At 47.9% G+C, this 18625-nt stretch overlaps 1 protein-coding gene and 1 long non-coding RNA gene across 9 annotated transcripts in view; one reads left to right on the top strand and one right to left on the bottom strand.

Annotated features, from left to right (window-relative positions):
- Positions 1-4039, bottom strand: part of LOC105090404 (uncharacterized) — a 32209-nt gene extending 28170 nt beyond the window's left edge. For both annotated transcript variants that reach the window (XR_010380361.1, XR_010380362.1), the window contains exon 1: positions 3945-4039. This is a non-coding gene — a long non-coding RNA (uncharacterized LOC105090404). The remainder of the gene's footprint in view (positions 1-3944) is intronic.
- Positions 4040-4114: 75 nt separating this feature from the next.
- Positions 4115-18625, top strand: part of LOC105090388 (core histone macro-H2A.1) — a 76644-nt gene continuing 62133 nt past the window's right edge. For 2 of the 7 annotated variants that reach the window (XM_031449068.2, XM_031449073.2), the window contains exons 1-2: positions 4118-4284; positions 14254-14458. In XM_031449068.2, coding sequence (XP_031304928.1) covers positions 14287-14458 — 172 coding nt within the window. In that variant the 5' untranslated portion in view covers positions 4118-4284; positions 14254-14286. Of the gene's footprint in view, positions 4285-14253; positions 14459-18625 lie in introns of all 7 variants that reach the window. The other 5 variants (XM_031449071.2, XM_031449072.2, XM_031449069.2 and 2 more) reach the window with 5 other exon arrangements.

Here is an 18625-nt window from a genome sequence, read left to right as displayed (position 1 = left end):
ACTGCTTAACAAAGACAGGAGGGGTGGGGATCATTGACAACAAGGGGGTCAGATGCCTCCAATTGTAGATCAAAGAGATCAAAGAGAGGGAACTTATCTGAAGTAATCAAGTAAAGAAGAAAGGCTTCAACTGGAAGGGATGATGGTGCATTTGTTCCCTGGAAAAGAGCACACTTGTTTGCTTGCGAGGGTCGAGCATGGCTGGGCAGAAGTTTATTTCCTTCCCAGGATCCTTCCACTCCCTCACACACACATACGTACTCACTCCTCTTGGCTCTTTGTGGGTTGATCAAAAGCTTAGGAACTAACTAGAGACCACTCTCTGCCCTTCCACAAACAAGTTCAGGCTAAACCAGGAAAATGGTGACACCCCACCGTTTGACCCTCAGATCATCAAAGGTCAGGGCGGGGCCAAGAGGTGCTGGGGAAATGCAGGAATGCTCGGTCCTGCCCTACTGTGTCTCAGTGTCTCTGGAGGGCCACTTGGCTACCTGAGTTAAAGCTTTTAAACTGTGGACCTTTGATCCAGCAGTTCTGCTTCTAAGAACTTAATGCTCAACAGTCAGATGTGCACAAAAATGTATTTCTAAGGACACTCACCAGGTCTTTATGACAGAGTGGGAAATGGAAAGAAAAACAACCAGTAACAATTGGTGAACTGAACAACAGTACAGCCCCAGGATGTTTGGAACAGTGGTTCCCAAAATAGGGTCTTCAGATCCCCTAAGGTCACTGAGACTCTTTCCGGGACTTTTCATGATAATGCTAAGACGTTATTTAGCTTTTTCATTGTGTTGGTCTTTGCACCAGTAATGCAAAAACAATCGTGGTAAAACTGCTGATTACTTGGCACATTGCAACAATCACACCAAACTGTACTAATAATTATTTCATCTTTCATTGCCAACAGTTTCACTTAAGAATGTCCTGTAAAAATTATGAATTTTATTGATTCTCGACCCTTCAGAACACATTTTAAAATATTCTATGTGACTACATAGGAAGCATGTATGAAGTACTTCTGCTGTATAACAAACTAGGGTGATTGCCTTGAGGAAAAGCATCTTTGTGGTTGAGTTGTGGGAAAAACAAGCTGCTTTTTTCACGAGACACTATTTTTACTTGAAGCAGCAACTGACAGCAGGACCACATTTTTCATCAGCCCCAGGCAGTTTTGCTTTTGTAGGTCCCTTCTATAAAAAGACACAAAAATTATATTTTACAACTGTATTGGTATAAAGACAAATATATTAACATTGTATATTAGAATGTTTTACTTGATCTACAAGAATTAATCCTCGTTTTCTTCTTCTGACTTTAGAAGAATCTGAAACATTTTCGTGAGCCCACAAAGTTGTGTGGGCCTCCGCTTTGCTCTTCAAGGAGAAGTTGGGCCTGATTGACAGGGAAACTGTGGTTGTTCAGACCAGGGTGCGTGCAAGGCTGAGTTCTCCATGAGGCACAGTTGTAATATATCATGGTAATATATCTGTCTTTATACCAATGCAGTCTTGTCTTGTCTTTTCTTTTTAAATGGAGGAAGGGGACCAAGAAGGTAAAAATGCATAAGGCTCAGGAAAGTCATAATGCAGCCCTGTGTAAATAGTAGACATTTTCCTGAAAATGAATAAAATGAACTTGTCACTTCAAGAAAAGTAACTGTGACACTATGTTGCCAATGATAAATTTGAACATTCAAGCAAGAATTACAATATTGGGAAATTTGTATCTGTCACCATGAGCTTGAAAACTTCTCAATACTTACAAACCTGCTGCTGATACCAGTGGTGATATTAAGGAATATGATTTTCTGATATTGTGCAATGAAATGAGTTCACATTTGGAAGACTAGAAGATTTGTATAACTCAGTGAACCACTATTTTCCAAATGTCCAATGAGTGATTTTACCAAATTGTGCTTAGCTAAAAAAGATCCATCAGAATAATGGATAATAAAAAAAAAATAAGATAAATAAATCCATTAAAAATAATGGATAATAAAAAAGATAGGTTAATGGATTTTTATGTTACCAAATTCAAAAGTTTATTGATTGGTTTCAGATTCTGCATTACAGTTAATCTTTAAGAAACTACTACTTTTTCAGTTTTGGTGTAGTATCAAATAAGAACATCCAAAGTTATCTGAAAAGGCTCTTAAGATTCTCTACTTTTTTCCCCAAATACATTATCTGTATTTTTTTCATACAGGCTGGATTCTTTTTCATATACTTAAAACAATAGATAGCAACGACTGAATTACAGGAAATGTGAGAATCTAGCTGTTAAACCACATATTAAAGAAACGTGCAAAATTGCAAGACAATGACACCCTTCTCACTAAATTTTGTTTGTTTGGAGAATAGTTATTTTTCATACAAATACATCATTTATATTAACATGTAACTTGTTTACGCATTAACATTTTAAAAATGAATAAATTAATAAATATTTAAGATTTTTCTGTTTTAATTTCTAATAGAGCAAACATTGACAGATATAACCCACATAACAAGAGCTCTTTGTAGTCCTCAGTAATTTAAGAAGACAAAGGTATTTTGAATTCACATTGTTCGAGAACAGCTGTTGTAGAATACCTGGTTAAATACTCAAAAAGATCATTAAGTTTAAAAAGCAGGTGACAAGCCCTAAATGCCATAAGAACCTAAATATATTTAATATTAAGTAGATATGGATACAAAGGCTGGAAGGGAGCAGTGGTTCTCTCCTAGTCGTGTACTTAGGGTGATTTCTATTTTTTGTGCATTTTTATTTTCCAAATTTTACATGGTGAGCATGCATTTACTTTGCAATTAGGAAAAAAAGCTGGTGGAACCCTCTGAGCCAGTTTGGGTGAGAGCGCATGTGATCGAAGTGGAAGAACAGGGCACACAAATTATAGGGGAAGAGGAAGGAGGGTAGAACCTTCTGGAGAGAGGTGGAGATAGGGCTTCATCTTCATCACCCAAATTGGTGCATTACACAAAGTATGACCACACCACTTAATTGAATTAATGAATACATGAATGGTATGTATTGGACACTGCTTTGCAGACTTTTAAAGTACATTGTAAGCATCAGGGTGAAGGGAGGAGGTTACCACCTCTGGTATAGGGGCAGCCTGAGGGCTAGGAGGGGCCTTTAATGATTCTCATAACCTCCCACCACCACCTCCAGCAGCCAGGGAACAACTGCCAGGTGGGTACTGTTACCGAAATAGGCCCACAGCTGAGGTGGCTATCTTCTCCACACTCTGGCCAATGGAGGGGAGAGGAGGAGAGGGAAGACCTCTGTTTAAGTACTCAGAAAGAGTCACTAACGCCTTCAGGTCAGAAACTAACTTAGGAATACATAGATGGGCTTTGCATCGCCCCCTCCTCTTTCTGCTTGTCTGCAGTTTAAAAAAAATGTGTATGATGATAAGGAATTACTGTTTATGTTAGTAAGTCCCAACTTGGGCCCAAGAATGAACATCGCTGAATCCAAGTAGCTAACGGCTTCCGTGCAACAAAGTAAATCAGGCATATAGAGGTCACTATGAAGAACCCCAGGGGAGCCGGATGTGCAGTAGTTGTTCGCGGAGCAAACCAGGTTTGATGGGGGCTTGTTACTTAAAGACAGCGGGAGGTTCTGAGGTGCGTGGGAGGTTTGCGCCGATTGGGAGGGAAAAGTGCTTGCTCGTTAACAGCAGTCGTGCCTCCCTCCCTGCGTTTATGGGGTGGCTTCTAGGGATGCTCAGCGAAAGTCCCCCCACGGTAGGTGCTCAATGTGTGCCACTCAAGACGCACAGGAAGAGACACGTGCTGGAGAAGTGCCTCTGCCGGGGTCCCGACCTTTTTCCAGGACTTAGCTCAGGGCGAGTCTCCGACTCGGGCAGGACCCTGCGTGCGGTGTCTGGGCGGGGTGCCTGAAGCCAGGGCCTTGGTGCGGCCAGGGGACTGACCTACCGATGTCCAGCCCGCACAGCGTGGAGAGCCCCTGCACGCGCAGCCACGGGTTTGGGGTCAAGGCCGGGGCGCCCCCGTGGTGCGGGAGGGGCGGCCGGACGCGCGGGGACGGGATGGGATATGACGAGCGGCGCGCTGTGCATTGTGGGAAGCCCCGGGCCGCGGCGACTGGTTCCAGTTCACTCGGCAGCGGAGCCGGGCGGAGGGGGCGAGCGCGGGGCGCGCGGGCGGGAAGCGAGGAGGCGGGCGGGCCAGCGAGGAGAGCGGAGAGAAAAGGCGCGAGCGGCCGAGAGGGCACAGGCCGGACACCTTGCTGCCGCCGCCGCCGCCAAGCCGCCCCGTAAGTGCCGCGCGGGCCCCCTCGCCGCACGCCCGTTCCCCGCCGCCCGGGTCCGGCAGCCGCGCTCTTCCGGCCGCGGGTGCCTGGGAGCGGCCGGGCCTGGCTCCCACCGGGCGGCGCTCGGCCGGGGTCGGGCTGCCGAGCTCGCCGCGGCCCACGCCGGGGCCTCGCGCGAGAAGGGCGCCTTTCCAGGCCCTGCCCCGGCAGCGCGGGATTCCCTTTGGTTTTGTTCAAAAAGCAAACCCGGAAGCCAACTTCTCTTAGAACCGCGTTCTCCTGCCCGCGCCTGGGTGCTTTTGTGGGCAGAAAACAGCCCTGGCGCCTCCCAGGCCGACTCTTCTCGGGGCGGGCGGGCTGGATTCGAGGCCGGGGGAGGCGCGGCAGCGCTGGCCGGCCAGCCTGGGCCTGGGCGCCTGGGAGCTGTTGTGCGCGGAGTTGTACTTGGTAAGGTGCCCACCCGCCCACGAGTTGCCGGCCCCCCGCACAGTAAGTTGGGTCTGAGCCCCAAGTGGCCGTGGTGTAGGCGTATTTTGGGAGGGTAGGGCCGGGGGTTGGGGGATACTCCCGGATTGGAACAGGACAGGGGCGGGGAGGGGTTTGTCCAGGGAGGCTGGAAAGGGGCCATGGGAACCCCCGCTCCTCTGGCTTGTTTCTTGCTTGGCCTTTTGTTTGCTTTGTGGTTGGGAGGTGTTTTTTTGTTTTGTTTTGTTTGTTTGTTTGTTTGTTTGTTTGTTTGTTTGTTTTTAAGGTAACTCCTGAAGGCTGTAAGCTCCTCAGGTGGAGAAGGCCAGGAGAGGAGAGACTCGCTGGGGGGTGGGGGGAGTGAGGAGGTGAACGCGCAGGATGCTGCCGGCTGAGTTACCTGACAACAGGTGTGCGAGATGGCCTGCCCCACCTCCACTCGTGCAGGGGCCACGGATCACTCAAGGATCTTGTTCGTAGATTGGAAGGTTCTTTTAGACAACATGTTAGGGGCAAATATTCCTGAGTTTGAAAGTGAGAGAATTCTGTGCAAACATCTGAGACTAACCTTGAGTTCAATAATTAAAACTCTCATGAAGTCCTTGTAAGACTTTAATGATCCAATAAACAGTATATAAGAATAGACAATTAGAGGGGAACTCCTGCTAGCTTTTCTCTTTCTTCCACCTTTGTGGTTTGAGATTTTATCATTAAAGAAGGGGGAAAGTGCTTTGTTCCAAGGCTCCCTGCTCTGAGGACTCAGGGAGTTTTGAACAGTTTCAGGTTTGAGTGGGAGACACTAGTTGTGAATTAGGTGGAATCCACGTACTCCAGGTCACCTATAGGTTTTTAGTCTTGCTGTCAGAGGAGTTTTTAGCTCCGAAATGAACACCTCATGCCTGCAACTGGAATTAATATCCCTTGTACACAACTAACCAAAGCTGGGCAGTGGCATCTCGGTCTTGCACAGGAGGTTCGCTGATGAGAATATGTTTTTAAACCTGTTTCTTTCTCTCGCTCTCTTTTTTTTTTTTAACCCTCAAGACTTTAAATTCATCTTTACTCTAGTTTTAGGAGAGTGGGAAATCTCTCCAATCTACTGTTGCTTTAATCTCTTAAGATTGTTAATGCTGATCCCTTAATAAAGGCATTAAGGAGGAGGGGAGGGGTTAAAGTAAGTAAAAACTGAGGCAGGGCTTCTAGAATGAGGGCGGGATGGCTCACGTTTTATTCAACTTTGAGAGTTGTCTGGAACATCACACACAGCATTCTGATACACAACTATAAGTCACTGGCTTGGCCTGTACTAAATGGGCCAGGGTCAGGGAGTGGTGCGTCTCAGTCTGCCTTTTCTTCTGGTCCTGAAGACAGCAGATCTTGGGAAGAGCCCTCATGGCTTCCTCAGAGAGATGCTTGGAATACATACATGTATTCTAGGACCTGCCTCTAATAGCTTCAGAGTTAATGCTGCCCCAAGCCATTTGAAGGAAGTTCATTTAAAAATAAACCAAAGCACAAACTGAAAACCTCAACCTGACAAAACTCAGCAAGAATCTATATATGGTGTTCATCAGAATTGCAGCAGCCTTTAGCTCTCATTTCAGTGTGCCCTTAGATTTGTGGCAGCTTTTTCAGAGCCCCATTCTTGGCATATAGGCTGGGTTGGGGCAGAGGTTAGTGGAGCCCAGACCTGTCCTATGGGTCCTTTTCCATGTTCTGTAGGTTTAGAAGTACATTGCACCCCACCTCAGCTCTTGAGTGAGCCCAAGTGAGTCAGCTCTTCATTGCAAAGAGTTGTATAGCTTGTTTGCTTGGATCAAGCCTGCTGGATCGATGTCTTGCAGTCTTTCAGCAAATATTTCTTGAGAATCAGTTTCTTGAGGGCTAGGCACTGGAGACGGAACCTGATCAAGAAATGCCCGGTCTTGCCATGTCTCTCTACCTCTGAGGAGGGGAGGGGGGTGAGGTTGAATCAGTCGCCAGTGGCCAGTGATTTATTCAGTCATGCCTCCTGTGTAATGAAGCCTCCACAAAAATCCCCAAAAGACAAGTTTCAGAGACTGTCTAGATTGGTGAACATGTGGAGATTTGGAGAGAGTGGCACACTTGGAGAGGGCATGGAAGCTCCATACATTGCCCTGTGTATCTGTTCCATCTGGCTGTTCCTGAGTTATGTCCTTTTATAATAAACTGGCAATCTAGTAAAGAAAAAATAGGAGAAAGCCCAGTTCTTGTCCTTGGGGAGCTGACATGAAGAGAAGGCAGACAAGCAGTCATTGCAAGTTCAGTGCAGGAGGCCACAGTAGCTCCCATAGTGGCTCCCAGGACAATAACCTAACTAGGAGCAAGCCCTCAACAGGCACGGAAAGGCCAAGGAAGAGTTGGCCAGGCAAAGGAGGGCAGGTAGGGACAAGTGTTTGAGACCTATACACCATGTGCAGAGTCTTAGAACAATGAGAACAGGAAGTCATGTGGGGGAACTGCTGGAGGCTCAGGATGGCCGGATCCTAGAGGGTGAGGCTAGAGGGCCAAATGGTCCAAATCAGAGGATCCTGAGGAGAAACACATTGGGGGATTTAGACTTCTTCCTTAGAGCAGTAATAAGGCATTGCACGCTCTGGGTAAGAGGAAGATTTGGTCAGGTGTCCTTTACTATTGGGAATACTTCATCTATTCAAGTGTTGAATAGCTTCTAGATGCCAAGACTGACCAGAGTCTTGCCCTACTGAAGCTCACATTTTCCTTTGATGGCTTTCCATTGGAGTGACCAGCTCTGAGTTTGGCACAGCCTTTAAAAGAGAGAGGAGGGGTGAAGGAAAGTTTCCTTATGAAGCAGGCAGACAGCCCCTTACTATTGAAATACTGTGCTGGTTCCAACCAGTGTTGCTCAGGAAGCACGCCATGGAGTGAGTTTGCAGAGATGAGGTTTTAATCCCAGACTAGCTTCCTGCTGTTTCCTGCTTGTAGTGAATAACAGTCACGTTTGGGTTTTGTTTTTTTCCCGCCACTAAAAACCTAGCACTTAAGAAAAGTGATGTCTGCTGGAGCAAAATGTGGGGTTTAGAGTTTATTTACTGTCTCAATTTATCCTTCTCTCCCTGTTTGTGAGCTCTTGGTTCACTGAGGGTAGACTGTAAGTTCTTTAATCATCCAGCTCATTTTAAGATGTAGTGTTTTATGAATGGAGAGAGGTGTTTTTCTTGATTGGCCAGAGTACCAGTGGAAGTCTCTGTTCTGAGCCAGTCAGAGTGCAGCTTGTGAACCCCAGCTCTGTGAGGGATAGTTGTGTAGAATATCCACATGTCTCTGGGGACGTGACAGCAGTGACACTGTTAATCATTTGGTACAATAGGAGTAAACCGAAGAGAATGCTGTAAACAGGATTAGTGTCCTGCGCTTAAGAATTAAGTGTCTCAGGTTTGCCTTCATGACTGGAGTTGATGGGAAGGTTACAAATGTATGTGGACACTTGGGCATTTATCTAGCTGCAGGGAGTGGACGGGGCAGTCCTCCCTCCCTAACAGTGACTTGAATGCTGATAGCTCACATCCCTCCATCCTGCGGTGCTGGAGCTAGGGTTGTCTGACTAGCAGTCCCCCAGCAGTTCTAATCAATATTTAGTTCAGATCAATATGCACGCATTCATTGCTTAGATAATAAGACTTAACCATTGAGCATTCTGATGGTTTTGTGAGTGCCCTGATTATTTAAGAGTTTTCTATGCTGCAACTTTAACAGATGTCAGCATCTTACAGTTATGAGGAAGGTAAGTATTTTCTTCTGGTCTGTGTTACTGAGCCCATCTTATGGCAAGAAGAGAGGCTGCTGGAGCCATAGAATTGTCAGGGAGTCGGAAGGCCTCTGCATTCTCCTACATCAGCCACCAGGGAAGCTGTGATGTTCCCTTCCTGGGAAACCCCAAGGTAGTGTGCCGCAAGCTCTGTTAATTTTGAGTCTGCACTCCCACAGAGATTGGCTAGGTATTGTGTAGGAGACTGGCCCCAGAGAAAGTCCGTGACTGATCTCTCTCTTGCCACATCTTGATGAATCCTGTGGCCTTTGGAAATGCTGCCCTCATTTTTGTCAGGAGAACCCCATTCACTGTAAATGCCAGCTAATCAGTCACCACCCAGCCAGCATTTGAGGGCCTTCCAGGAACCAGGCAGGGTGGTAGGTTTTGGAGATACAGTGGTGAGCAGAGTAGCCTGGTCCATCCCATCAGGACAGGTAAGGAAATAGGTAGTGGTGATACAGTGTAACCAGTGCTGAGATTGGGGAAGCTAGCTCTAGAATGTTTACAGAAATTGTATCCAAAGTGGCAGTTAGGTTGGAAGGAAGGGCTAGAAGCTGCATTTGCAAAGCACTTTATAAAGACTGAGAAGAGCAACTGAACATACTTCAGTGGTGGCTGAGGTTCATTATAAGGGATTTTTTTGCTGGGCTCAGGGGCCACTGCAGGAATGTCTACTGAAGAAACAGAGTGGGTCCCCAGTTGCTGAAATAGGCATAGTGGGCCAGAGGTCACCAGGGCCTTGCATGGAGTCTGGACATGGGGCTGCTCCATGCTAGGCTGGGACTGGGGGCCACATGGCACAGCTACTGCAGGAATGCAGAGGAGGAGCTCCTTGATAGATCTCCATCACCAGAGGAGGCACTGGGTCCATTGGTAGGACTGCTTCAGATTGAGGGCTGGAGAGAGCGTTCCAGACTGAGCAAGTGACATGTGCCAAAGGGTGGAGGTAGGAACGAAGGTGGTTTGCTGTGCAGCAAGGCGCCAGTTAGGGTTCCCTGTGGGCTAGGAATAGAATGGTGTGGTAGGTAGGATGGCCCTTTGCCTTCCTCATCTCTGCTGCTCCTCCATGTTTTGTGTCCATCTTATTCACGGGATCCTCACAACCAGGCTTATCATTTGTCCTGTGCTTTGAGGACAGGTCGCATTGTCCTTATCACATCTCCATTGTTGGGAGGCCTGTGGTCAGAGACCTGCTTCTCACTTGATCCTGGCTCCTCTTTGTACAGTCCCCTTCCCTAGTGTGTCTCAGAGTGAGCTTTGGGTTTCTGCAGAGAAGGTTTATGTCTATTGTGATTGATTTGTAGTTAGAGGTGTTGCAGAGATAAAGACCACAGAGATCCCTTCAGGACCAACCACAGAATCTTCATTTCCTGGCCTGGTAACAGTCAAAAAGACAGCCAAGTCATTGTTCAGTGATGAACGATACCAGGGTTGCCAGAAGACCTATCACTGTCTTCAAAGCATGTGGGGCCCTCTACAGGGGTGAGGGCTTCTGGTTTGCTGAATAGGGTGCCCTCCTGGAAGGAAGGACAGAGCTTTGTCAGTTTGACAAGGTATTATTGCTATTTCTCCTGTGAGCAAGGTCAGTGCCCTAAAGAGAAGCTGAGTGTGTAAAAATCCACTTTCTTTATGATGAAAGACCGTCCATCTCTCAGAAAAGCCTGGATGCAGGACATGGGTCACAGTCAGGTTTGACTGGTCACTCAGAACCTGGCTTCAGGGCTACCTTTCAGGTTGGTTTGTCATGTTACAGAGGCTGCTGTTTCCTCTTCTTCAGAGCAAATGGCTAGAGGACATTTCTCAACCTTTCTTGCACTTGGGTGTGGCCATGTGACCACGTTCTAATCAATGGATCTTGGTCAGAAATGGTGTGCCCCCCTTTCAGACCTGGTTTCTGAAAGCCCCCATGAGTTGTCCTCCATGGCCTTTTCCCTTCTGTGGTAATGCTGGCAGTTGTGCATTGAAGAGTAGTAGGAGTCTGGATCCATGAATCATCCTGTAGAGAAGCACCAGCCAACCATGGAAGCCACTTGGAACTTTTCACAAGTGAGAAGTGAGCTGTGGGGCTATTTCTTATAGCAGCTAGCCTAGAATATATAGTCACTAAGTGGTGGAGCCGTGGCTCGAATCAGGTCAGTCTGACTTTGGAATTCAAGTTATTAAGCACTTCTGTCACAGCCACTCTCTTCCCCCCACGTTGGTGCCTGGCCATAGCTCCCCATGTCCCATCGACCTCTAAAGAGCAGGATGGACCTGGCACATGTATGGGTTTAGCTGGAGACTGCACAGGTACAACATGATTTTCCAAATGATGTTTTAACATTGCTACACATTAGTGGATGTTATGAGGCTGCACAGTTTAGTAGAATTCTTCCATAGCTGTGGCTGCAGCTTGGAGATAGTTAGAAGTGTAGGAAGAACACGAGGAGTGGCAAGGAACAGACTCTCTTGAGGACGGACCCCTTAGGATGGGGATAGAGACTTGGGACTTCTCTATTTAGAGAGAAACCTGACGCCAGATGAGACAAGAAGATGTTCTACCAGCATAGTGGCACTGATGTTTATGATCTTTCTTGGGACCTGGGGACCTTTGGATGAGTTGACTACAGCACCTGGCATGGAGTAGCTTGAAGCTGAGTCGATTTGAGGAGGTAGGCTCACAGATGTGTGCTAGGATATAGGCTGTGAGAACACGGAGCAGTGAGCAATTCCAGTCTATGGTCAGGACCAAGAAGAGGGGTCATGTGAATATCAGTTTAGCAGGTTGGCAAGGGGACAGAGGGTGTTACAGGCAGGAGAAGCAGCATGTATAAAGACATTCTGGACACAACATCACAGGTCAGGAAGTCAGGGGCAACGTGGGCCATCTGAGCCTGGGAAGGGGTGGCAGGAAGCAGTGCTGCAGAAGTGGTTGGAGGATGATGTTTGTGGCTGTCTCGGGTGATGGGGAATCAGTAAAGTGGGCAGAGACCTCTGGTGTTCATGGAGAGACTGGTGCTGGGGAGGACAGGTGAGAAGTAGCGAGAGCTGAACCGAAGCAGGGAGGGCAAAGAGAAAGGAAGAAGTTTGAGAAGTTATGGAAGTGGGTTCAACAGAGCCTGGCTAATGACTGGGTGCTGTGGAGGTGGGCAGGGAAGTAGGGACAGGTTGACTCCTGTTTGGTAGCTTGATGCATGATGTTGCCACCCCTGGGGCTGAGATACCCAGAGGAGTTCAGGTGCCTTTGGGACTTACAGGGTAGTCAGAACAGAGCTCTGGGACTCAGCAGCCAGGTGTGTGCTGGGCTGGGGACCTGGGAGTCACCAGCATGTCGACCTAAAGACTCTTGGCTTGAGTCAGAGGAAAGCCCTGGAGGATTACTTTTAAGGAATAAATGTGTCTGGGACTCATCAGGTCCCTGAATCATGGCTTCTCTCTGAGGCAGGACTTTGTCCAATTCCCACAAAGGCAGCCCCAAACATACCCTTACAGGTCTGTCTGGAGACAGAGCTGGAGTCTGTGCTCCAGTGAGAACAGGCCTGAGCTGTGTTAGTCATCACTGACCACAGGCCTCTCCTGGAAGAGGGGAAGCACTCAGATCTAAATGCTCTTGGTCTAAAGGCATTGGGTTGGTCTGTGGAACACATTTGTATTAAAGCAGAAGACTGCTAGGAGCCCAGTTACAGCTTTTTCCCTGCAAACAACATGTGCACACATGTATACACATACTATTTCCTGCTCAGAGTGAGCATGGGCACCTGTTTGCAGGGAATGTTTTAAAACAGAGCTCATTACAGCAAGAAGTGGAGCCAGCTATTTGTCTCAGAAAAACCAGACCCTCCTGGGACTCTCTTTAGTGCTTGTGGTCAATTAAGACTTGGTGCCCTTCTTGACAGGGTGAAGTACGGGGTTCTCATCACAGAGGTCATGAGCCCCCTCTAGCATCCATCAAGAACCAAGGCTTGAGCCCCCTTAATTCTAGTGGGCCTGTCCACACAGCTGCCCCAGAGTGCCCAGGAATCTGCTCTCTGCTGTAGTGGCCATCTCTGTCAACCAGATGGTCTGAGATTATCCTGATGTTAGTATGGACCAGGCATGTCTTGAATGTAGGGTTAGGTGTCAAAATAACAAGGACTCCTAACTCTGTGGCCTCCACGTGGACTGTTAGAGCTGGAGGGGCCCACACATCACAGAGCCTGACCTCAGTTTACCGAGACCTATCTATTTGGTTCAGTGGTCTGAGCGTAAATGTCTTCTAGGCAAGGCTTGTCTGGTGCCCAGAACAGGCTGAGGCCTCTTGACAGCCCCTCACCCAGCACCCTGCACTGGCCTTTCACAATGACCATTTAAATGACTGTAGGGTTAGTTATTGTTTCTCTTCCCCATCAGCTCTGGGAGAGCAGGGACCTTATCTGTCTCATGAACTGCTGTCTCCAGTCCCCAGCATAGTTCCTGAAGTGAATGCATGAATGACTTGAATGCATTTAGCAAATAGCTGTGACCTTACTATGTGGTGCTCCATTAGGAATACAGTCAGGGGCAGCCCTCTGAGACCTTACAGTATGATGGGAGAGATGGGGGCAGTGTTGTGGCATGAAGCACATAGGAGCCCAGAGGATGGAGCAACTCAGTTGGAGTACTCAGGGAAGAGTTAGCAGAGGGCAGAAAAGCATGAGGGGTAAAGGAGGTTCTGGCAAAAGGGTATAGCCACTGCAGAGGAGGGCGTTTGGGGGACTCCCCTATGTTCACGTTTAGACTGCAGGAAGCACAGGTAAAGCTGGGTGGGTGTGCCAGGCCTAGATTTCTAGGGCATTGCACGGCAGGCCAAGGGTCCTGATTTTATCTTGGGAATTGTGGCAGCAGAGAAAACTGTAAGACCAGGGCCACAGCATTTTAGGCTTTGCATGTACAAAGATAGCCCAGCCACCGGAGGGCAGGTGGATTAGAAGAGAGTGTGGCCTCTGGTGAGAAGACCTTTTTAGGAGACGCTTGTGAGCATTTGGTTAAGATAGTGGTGACCTAGATCCAGTCACATTCGGGGTGGAGGAGAGAAGATCCCACAAAAGGTGCTGAAGAAGGGGCTTTTGGGTTGGGTATTGGGAGCAGGGGCAGGGAAAGAACTCTCCTCCGTCTTCTCTAAGGACAGGCGTGTCTAGCAGTCTGGAAGTGTTCAGAGGGCCTCTTACTCCAGCCTGGCTGTCCACTGAACTGAACTCTTGTGAGCTGGTCTTGCCTCTCACAGATAAAGGACCATTAGGTAGAAATGCTGCTTTCATCAAAGAACCTAGATTCCTGCTTTACATTTTCATTCTAGGGGCAGGTGACATAGTTTTTTCTTTCATGAAGGCTGCAGCAAATTATCTGTCTTGGTCTCAAGTGTATGAAAATACAATTATTAAGCAAGTGTATAGATCGTAGCCAAGAAATCCCATTTTCTTTTACATCATGTGGCATAAAGGCAAGGCACTTAAGAGCAGTCATTGTCAGAGTAACATTTAAGTGGAAGTGGCTGATAAAATTGATGTCATGGTATAAAAAGTGAAAAGCTAAGCCATTCTCTTTTCAGGGGCCGAAGTGCATGGGGGGACTGTGTAAACTAGACTCATGGTGCTCAGTGGCTGTAGGCATTGGGATCTGCTGGCAGGACCCGTTTCTTCCAGGGGTCAGAGTGCACTGGGGAGGGGGAGATGCGCTGTCCCCAGTGATCCTGACTGGTGCCCCTCTTGTCTCCACAGCGTGCTTACTGATCCATCTCCAGGGCCACGGCCATGTCGAGCCGGGGTGGGAAGAAGAAGTCCACCAAAACCTCCCGGTCTGCCAAGGCGGGAGTCATCTTCCCTGTGGGCCGGATGCTGCGGTACATCAAGAAAGGCCACCCCAAGTACAGGATTGGAGTTGGGGCGCCCGTGTACATGGCCGCTGTCCTGGAGTACCTGACAGGTAAGTGTGCCCGAGTCACTGTGGACACCACGACTTTCCAAGGATTGATAGGACCTTGCTAGTTTCATATGTTTTGAAATTTTTCAAACCTACAGGAAATTTACAAGAATAGTACAGTGAACATTTTCACCTAGATTCATCAGTTGTTAACATTTTGTGCTGCTTGCTCTATTTCCCTCTGCCCTGTGTGTGTGTGTGTGAATGAGCACACACGAATGTTTATTTTTGGCTCTTACCTATCATACAGTCTGTTTTGAAATTTTTTTTAATTGTCCTAAATGTCCTTTATGATTTTGTTCCCTTTTCTTTCCTAATCCAGGATCCATTTCAGGATCATAGGTTGCGTTTAGCTGTCAGGTCTCTCTAGTCTTATTTAATCTATAAAAGGATTCCCCAGCTTTTAAGTTTTGTTTTAATTTTTGATCACATAGACATTTTTGGAGGGCCTGGGCCATTCGTTTTGCAGAATGCCCTTTAATCTGGGTTGATCTCAGGTTCAGGTTGAATTCAGGCTAAACATTTTGATAGGCGATTTGTGTAAGTGATGTTGAGTCTTTCTCTGGCATCACATCGAGAGGCAGCTGACGTGGGTTTGTCCTGTCACTGATGCTCTTCATGTTGGTCATTCGATGAAAATGGTGTCTGGGTTTCTGCACATCCTGTATCACAAACTTTCACACAGCAGCTTTAGCATTCCTTAATGATCTTACCTGAATCAGTTATCACTGTGGTGGTTATAAATTAGTGATTTTTCTATCATTTATTAGTTGGCGTTCTTCTGTTAAGAAAAGCTTTCCTGCTGCCCCTTTTTTTTTTTTTGTTGCTATCAATATTGGTTTGTGGATTTAAAAAATTAAGTGGGTTATATACTATCATGTCATGACTTGTTATGATACTCAAACTGTCTCAAATTTGACCTTTAAGCTGGTTTTTATGTCTTTTTGCTCACTCTCCATCAGTTTCTGTACGTTTCCTGCTTTCTGACATAATGAGAGAGTCTTGTCTCCCCTGAACTTCCCCTGCCTCAGTTTTGGAATCAGCCATCTCTCCAGGGGGTCCTTGGTCCTTTTCCCAGATATAATCTTATTGGTGGTTCCATAGCAACTGTGGGAGGCCAGCTGGGCAGGGATACCATCCCTCATTTTTAGTAATGAGAAAACCAGCCTCAGTGCGTAAAAAGATTTGCCTGGAGTCACATATAACCGGAAAGTACTTGAGAAGAGATGCACATCTTGCTGCCCTTTTATAATTTTTTCACCACTTTTTGCTCTGTGTGTGATCAGGATAGGTGGCAGGGGCAGCCACCTCTCTAAAGCCAGAAAGGGGAGACAGCAAGACAAGCTGCCTCTTCCAAAGGAGTGTGGTCAGACAGCCAAAGAGTTGGGTCACTTCTTGCTTTCCCAGGACTCTCAATAATTCCAGACCAAGGTTTCCCCCACAGAGAACACAGTCATGAGGGTTATAAAGTTTTTATGTTCTGTTAAAAGCATCTAGGCATGAAAAGTGATTGGTGTTACAGTTGTGAGACCTTTGCATATATTTGGAACTTTAACCCTCTGCTTGTCAGAGACTTCTAGGTGCCACGGCTGGTAGCGTGAGCTAGGTGTGACTCTTCTCACTATGCAGATGAGGAAACAGGCCCAGAATTTGTGTGGCACACCCAGGAAGACCCTGTGTAACACTGTCGATCGGGCAGGGAGACCAGGGGAGAAGTCCTTAGATAGGACTCAGAGGACATTTTCTAGGTCTGGCCTGGTAGTTTACATGCTGTGTGACCCAGAGAGAGTCACTTAACCTCTGGACCATAATTTCCTTACAACTCAAATGAAGGCAATAGTCCCTGCTTCACCAACTCCAGGCTGCTGTGAGATCTTTTTTGGAGCATAATGGGAAAGCTGACATGATGTGGAAACTCAGATAGCCTGTGTTTCCTGGTTCCAAAATGCTCCCATGTCCCTAGCACCGGAATGACGCTGGAGTATTCATAGATACTGTCATCAGGCCAAGCACAGTAGCAGTTTCATTTCTTTCATCAAGCTTCCTCTTTTTAGTTTGCAGGGTGTGGGGTGGGAGATACCACTGCTCCATCATGTCTGAGGCTGCAGCTGTCTGCCACACGGACTTTCTGTCCATTTTCCTTATCTGTGCCTGGCTGGCTCTGAAATGGAGCATAGCGCTCATGAGGTCCAGGTCAGCAGGTCCATTCTCATGGGGGCCAGGCACCTTGACCCTGCACTCATACTCACCATGCCTGTCCCCCGCTGTTACGAGTGCAGTAGTGGTCCCAACGGGGTGGGTGGTAGGAATGGTCAGGGCAGCCCAGTGCTATAGCTGGACAAGTCACTCGAGGCAAATCCTTACTCTGGCATTAGCCACATGAACTTCTGTATATTAGAGACTAATACATATTTTTAAGTTTTACCAATTCCTTCCAGCAGAGCTATAGTTAGCTTAATCTGAGCCATTTCCTCTGCCTGCATGCAGGGCTGAGTCATTGGCATGACCCTTGACTAGTACCTGCCCCTGATGTGGTGCCTGGCCTGCATGATGGGGCCTTAGGGTATGTCCAGAGCCATTAGCGCTGTGCTTGGTCACTGCTGTGGTCACTTGTGTTCTGTTGCCTGATGGGTCAGGAGCTGAGCTCCAGGGCTGGGTCCAGTGAAAATGCTGCTTCGTTCCACTGGTCAAAACAGTGCTGCCCTCACACTGACAGCTCTCGGGAGGTGATCTGCCCTGAGCCCCTTGGGCTGGAATGTGTGAACATGTGGAGAGTTGGAAGTCCTGGGCATCTGCCTTCTCAGAACTTTGGTTTTGGTCCCTGAGAGAGAAGTAAAGGTGGACAAGCTCGCTTTCTGCTCTGCTCTTGGCTTTTGTTTCACTGAAGACCCTTTCCCATTTATTCTGCATGCTTACTGAGCACCTGCTGTGTGCCTGGCACTGTGCTAGGCTCTGTGTGACAGCACAGGGATGATGGGGACAGAGATGGTCTCTGCTCCATGGAGCTCACAGTCTAGTCTGCGAGAAGGAAGCAACCGAGATGGTTACTGACTGTGATGAGTGCCGTGGAGGCTGTAAACAGGCCAGGGGCTCAGGCACCTGGGGTCTGGCGATGAACTGGTCCAGGAAGGCTTCTTTGAGGATGAGACATCAGCTGAGACCTAGAGAAGGAGACAGTGCCAATCAGCCCTGCAAGGGCTGGGAAAGGGGCTCTGCCACCCCACTCACCTGTGCACAGCACACCTGCTGGGTACTAGCTTCTTTTCTTCCCATAGTTTGGAGAAGGTGTAGGAAGAGGGAGAAGCCAGGGTAGCGGCTTTCAGGCAGCTTAGGGCCAAGTTAAGGATGTGATCATGCTCCAATACAAGGCATCTGAGGGAAGTACCATCCAGTTAGCAGGTACTCACTGAGAGGTCCCTTGTGTCTAATACTGGGATACAGGCCAGAATAAGACCTCTCCCCAGCCCGAAGAGCTTTGTCCAGAGATAGGTACAAGCAAGAGAAAGGCAGTGATGGTGCAGGACCACATGTGCTGAGAGTAGGTTTCAGAAAATGATTCCTGGAGGATGCTTGTTAACCAGTTAACCAGAGTTACCCTGCCTGTCTAGTTGTCACCTGAAGGGCCCTGTGGAGGCACTGTCTTCTCTAACAGGTGGCATACATAATTGCAGGCATGGAGATGGGGTGTCACATGATGCTCTGCTGAAACGGCCAGGCCTCCTGCCATCAGAAGGCCCCAGTGAAGAGATGAGGAGGGGTTTGGACACTCCGGGGTGGCTGAGCTGCAGGACCCACCTAGGGCCAGGTAGCTCTGGAGCAGGAAGCTGACATCTCTTTGGTGGCCAGGCCTGGAAACCACTGGGGGTGCCACGATATTCAGTAGAAATCGGGTAGAGGCAGCAGAAATCGGGTGGTTTAGAGTGTGGACCTTGGTGTGGGGCCAACGTTTCTTAATTGTGGCCTTAGGCAAGTCATTCACATCTCCAAGCCGCAGTGTTATTATCTGTGAAATGAAGGTTACAGTAACTGTGTCATGGGTTATTATGAGATGGAAATGAGAGAATACATGTGAAGTTCTTTCCCGTGCCAGCATGGTGTAGGTGACCAGGGGCTAACTGTTAACGTTAGGGTGAAAGCAGAGAGGAAAGAGTCCCAGTAGTCCTGCTCCAG

The sequence above is a fragment of the Camelus dromedarius genome, chromosome 3 (genome assembly GCF_036321535.1).
Source record: "Camelus dromedarius isolate mCamDro1 chromosome 3, mCamDro1.pat, whole genome shotgun sequence".
NCBI classification, from domain to species: Eukaryota; Metazoa; Chordata; class Mammalia; order Artiodactyla; family Camelidae; genus Camelus; species Camelus dromedarius.
This window is presented reverse-complemented; position numbering and strand designations above follow the sequence as displayed.